The 5,240-nt window shown below is 42.5% G+C and overlaps 1 protein-coding gene across 1 annotated transcript; it reads left to right on the top strand.

The window, feature by feature from the left end:
* Nucleotides 1-255: 255 nt before the first annotated feature.
* On the top strand, nucleotides 256-3,747 carry pi15b (peptidase inhibitor 15b; the record flags this gene model as incomplete). Its single annotated transcript, XM_080837884.1, has 5 exons — nucleotides 256-519; nucleotides 2,688-2,806; nucleotides 3,168-3,300; nucleotides 3,399-3,514; nucleotides 3,612-3,747. The coding sequence occupies 5 exons, from the start codon at nucleotides 256-258 to the stop codon at nucleotides 3,745-3,747; spliced, it is 768 nt and encodes a 255-aa protein (XP_080694010.1).
* Nucleotides 3,748-5,240: the final 1,493 nt, after the last annotated feature.

Raw genomic sequence — 5,240 nt, forward strand, 5'->3', positions numbered from 1 at the left:
ACGTCCTGCAAGATGTCTTTGTTTTGAAAATTAAGTCTTTGGCGTGCCATACACTCTTGGCAAGGTAAGGAATCATTCACAACACTAGAGTGCATCGTGAGGGCTCTGCTGTGGCAATCTGAACGTAGAGTTTCTTATTTACCAGCAAATTTACTTCAGGGACGAATTCTGCGTGGACAAGTTTACTCAAGCTATTCATGCATGTGTTTGTTTTCAGATCCCGCGTTGCCAACTATATTGTTTGAGCTGGCCAAGATGAAGAATTCCAGCTTTTCCAACTATGCAATTTTGTTATTCATTGCCAGTGGGGCAGGTGTAGTTGTAAACTCGACCATGTCGTCCTCGGATAAAGCGAACGTAACTGTCATAAAGGAATCCTCCCAGGACCAGTTTTCAGCGTTTTTACCTAAATCCAGACGCAAGCGCTATATCTCCCAAAGCGATATGATTGCCATTTTAGACTACCACAACAAAGTTCGAGCTAACGTCTTTCCACCTGCAGCTAACATGGAATACATGGTAAGTTTTCTTTCTTCAACACAGCCTGCCAACCGACCATTTAATTGAGCCAAATAGCCTTTCTCCTGGCAGGTTCAAATGGCATGTTTATTACGTCTGTTGACAATTTATGATTTTGGTTGTCTCAATCTCCTTGACATGTTTTAAATAAATCAATAGCTGAGGAGTTATGATGCTGTTTGGCGCAGCTGGGAAAGCGCTTTCCTTTGAGGGAGCGGAGAAAGTGGTTACAGGGTCATTAAGCTTGTTTCTTGCGTTGCTTTTTCATTCTGTTTACCAACCTGAAAGCCTTGCCTGGTTTCCAGTCTCATCCGCCATGATAGTTCTGAGTGGCAAGAGATCTTGAATCGTCAAGGATGGCACAAGTATTTTGTGTAAAACAGCACAGTGCATACAGTTGACCACTGGGTGTTGCTAAATCACGGGTATACGCAGGGTTACGCACATAGCGCACGTTTGTCATCACCTGTGGCACAGGGGGGCGTAAGACAGGGCATTTTTGGCCAAGACGGCACAGTCGGTCGAATACCCTCCGCCAATATCCTTGCGGTCCCCTTAAATATGCGTACCCGCTGTACTCCCCCCCAAACCACTGCAAAGGTGAGTAGTAAGTGCCGTCAACAAATGCAACAGTGCAAGTGGACCAGTGTGCTCACTCGCTTTTGACTTTGGTACTCAGAGGAGTACATAACCATCCATATTCAGGTACAAGTAATTGTCAAAGAAAAAGCTCTGCTAAGTCAGTGTATAATTCCTAATTATTTGATTAGTATACAAGTATGTGGGTGCATGCTTACTGTAGGTGGAGAGCTACCCCACGGATAGTAATGACAAGAATCTACACCATATATTGTCATCATGGCAGGGCACACGCTAACTCTCTTTCAGTCCCTGTTCATCATTAAGCTGCTCCATGCTCAACTACACTCTCCTCCTGCTCCTCCTCCTGCTCCTGCTCCTGTTACTACTCACTCTGTCCCACCTCGACTCTCCTGTCACACACCTGCTCCTCAGCCTTGCAGTGGCCATGGCCAGCCACCGCTTCTCCTTCAAGTTCCACCTGTTGCTGGCTGCACAATGTTAGGTTCTGTAGCGTTAAAGCTACTGCAGCCCCTGCAGCAAACATGTCTGTGAGTTTTTGCACATTTGGCGGCATTTGCCCCTAGATTTGTTATTCTTTTGGCCCGCAAATTCTCCACACACCCCTTGCGCTTTTGTTTATCTATTTAGATGGCCTCATCCATCCACAGATTTTGGGCACTGAGCCAGAGATGTGATTGAGCCAGCTGTGATTGGGCCAGCTGTGATTGGGCCAGCCCAGTGTCAGTAAGGAAATTAACTAGTGGGCCACCGCTCCTGCCTTATGGGTTCTTGGCCATTTTTTTTATTAAAAGTTGTAATTGAATTATACGTGTGAGTTTGAATCACAAGGGTAAAGTTGCTACTGGTAATTATTTAGCTTTTTTTCTGGAACTGGAAGAACATTACATTTTCAATAGGGAAATGGGAGATTTAGTACAACAAAAAAAGTACAACAAAAATCTTAACAATATGAACATGTCATGTTTGCATTAAGTGAGTCGTGTATGAATTAAGTGAGTCTTGTATGCATTAAGTACATTCTTTTGTCAGGTTTCTGCAATGAAGCTTGAACTGTTGGATGGGATGTTTTGTGCATATCTGTGGGATGCTACTGCTGTTTAACAGTGTCAGTTTACGGCTCACCTCAAGTGAACCCACGTGTAATAGCTTTCAACTTAGATGAACTTCAACGAATAACTGTGACATCTTCTATCAAGCTTCACTTGGACCTCACCCACTGCCCCCTCTCTACACTCAGTTCTTCTGCACACCAGTGTAAACACTTTGTTCTATACTGTTTGTGAGGATGTAGTCAGCCTACCTGCTCCTCTTGAGTGCTGTCTGTTGCCATGGTTGCCTATGGAGGGCAGTAGAGCGTTTCAGTGGCAAATCCACCACATGTTAACTTAGAGGTCTACTTCCCAACCGGTGGGAAATACGTATTTTTTTTATTCTTGTTGTCAATATTAACTGTACAAGTGGAATGTCTTTGTGCAGCAAAGAAAATGCAGGGGTTGTATCTTTCCTTGCTAAGGAACTGTAAGCGTTATGTCTTGCCTGTTGAAATGTCTTTGCACTGTGTTCAGCTTTGGGATGAGGGTCTGGCCAGATCTGCTGAAGCGTGGGCCGCCGCCTGTATTTGGGACCATGGACCACAGTATCTCCTGCGATTTCTGGGTCAGAATCTCTCTGTCAGAACGGGCAAGTAAGTGGTAAAGACTTCCACAGGAGCACACAATGCATATTGTATTGACATCCCTATGTGGCAATAATGATAATGACCTGCTAGGCAGACACATGGAGATGCTGTTCTTACCACAGGTGCTTTAACCCCCTCAGTCTCCTCCCTAATTGAACAAACCACTGTTCATGTCTGTCGACTCTTTGTCACTTAACTGTCACCTAAGAGGCTTCTCGTTCAATGAACTCTCCATATGCTAGGTCAAACTCTTGTACAGTTAGTTCTTGATATGAACTCTTATACAATATCTTTGTTAGGAATTTTTAAAAAGATGTCTTTCATTTTGGTGATTTTAATGTTTAATCCCTTACTCTATTGTGATCAGCTACAGGTCTATTCTCCAGCTTGTCAAACCTTGGTACGATGAGGTGAATGACTACGTCTTTCCATACCCCCGAGACTGCAACCCGAGGTGTCCCTTGCGGTGCTATGGGCCCATGTGTACACATTACACTCAAGTATGTGAGCCTCTCTGATTTTTACAAAAAATATACACAACAAATCCCCTTTATGAAGTTCCTCACTGATTGCTGTCTATTTTTCCATGTTTCTAAAGATGGTGTGGGCTACATCGAACAGAGTTGGCTGTGCTGTCCAAACATGTTATAACATGCTAGTATGGGGTGCCTTATGGAGGCAAGCGACGTACCTGGTCTGCAATTATTCACCAAAGTAAGTCCTCTTTCTGATATTGCTTATGATGATAAGAAAGCGCATAAACAAATACCCAACACACAGTGCTGTGGCTAACTGATGGTTCAATCTCCAGGGGAAATTGGATTGGAGAAGCGCCATACAAAGTTGGGGTGCCCTGCTCGGCATGTCCTCCTAGTTATGGGGGATCATGTAGCAACAACATGTGCTATCCAGGTGTGAGCTCAAACTACCTTTATTGGTTCAAGTAAACCAAAGACGAAAGGAAACTTTAAGATTATTTAAGTGCTGCCATTAAACACCAACGCATTGATGTTGCTTTGCTGTCCCACTCACAGTCCATTCAGGACTTCAGTTTTATTTCACAATCCGTTTGATATTGTTTGCATTATGTTATATTTATAGTGTGGACAAAACTTTACTTTTTCTTAAAAAGTCTGAAAAATCATATATTTCAAGGTCAGGTCGATGTCAGTCCGTGAATATTCTCTGTATAGTTTTTTTGGGAGTTACTTAAATCACATTCATAATGTGATCCTCATGCATATCATTTCAGGGTGTTTTGATGGTGCTAAAATCACAAATCACACACACAAAATCACTGACAGTTACTCAGAATGACCAGCTATTCGAAAGGGGACTTTGACATTTGCTCCAAATTCTTCAGTGGTGCCTGCTCAGTATCCCTGTGATATCTCTGGGTTGATCAATGGCATACTGTAGTATAAAACGAGTGCTGTGTATTTTGGCAGCTTAGTATCTCTGTCACGCTGGGCAGGTCCGGGAAGGGAAGGATTTGGAAATGCAAAGAGTTAGAGGTAGGATAAAGGGTGCTATATTACATTGAAAAGGATGCAAAACTGCTTATTGCACAGCTAATTTTCTTCCTCAGTTATAAGCATTGTATAGCATCAAACTGTGTTGTTACAGATGTGTGTGTTTTTATTGTTTTTCAGAAGTACCATAAAATTGTATTTTAAGCTGATTGTCAGCTATAAGCTAATGAAAAATCCTATAAGCTAATGAAACATGATTGAACGTTACCTGTGTTCAAATTCAAAAGTTAAGAGCTCTGCAAGCTTTTCTTTTGTATTATCTTGCCAAATTGATCATGAGTAATGTACAGAGTAACATAAAACCTTTGATAATCTTTTGGGATTGTCCTACAATCTTTAACAAACCTTCCATCGGTTGGCAGTAGCATGGTTATGTGGACATATTTTTAGGCACTGGGCAAAAGTTTATGCAAAAATGGAATTTCATTGATGTTGCTCTTCAAATTAACTCTCTAAATCAGGGGTATTCAACTGGTTTTGTCACAGGGACCACCATTCTGACTAGAAAATAATTTGCGGCCCACTGATGTGCCTGCGTGCACGTGCTTGTGTGCACGCCCCCTCCCCCAACACAGATATTCTGCCTATAACATTTAAATATGTGAAATGATCCGGGTTAATCGCTAGCCACCGCCACGCCCCCTCCCCCTGCACAGATATTCTGCATATAACACTTAAATATATGCAGTTATGTAGCACTTGTCAGTGTAATCTGGAAATGTGTTGAAATATTAAAGCGAATTTATAAAGATAAAAAAATTCAATGGTGAACTGATCAACAAAGATTCATGTCGCGGACCCCCTGCAATGCCGTCGCCACGGACCCCTGGTTGAAAACCCCTGCTCTAAATTATGAAAGTAACCCATGTAAAGATGCATGATGTGCACTGACGAACACTCTACTACGT

This window comes from Sprattus sprattus (assembly GCF_963457725.1).
Source record: "Sprattus sprattus genome assembly, chromosome: 4".
Taxonomy (NCBI): domain Eukaryota; kingdom Metazoa; phylum Chordata; class Actinopteri; order Clupeiformes; family Clupeidae; genus Sprattus; species Sprattus sprattus.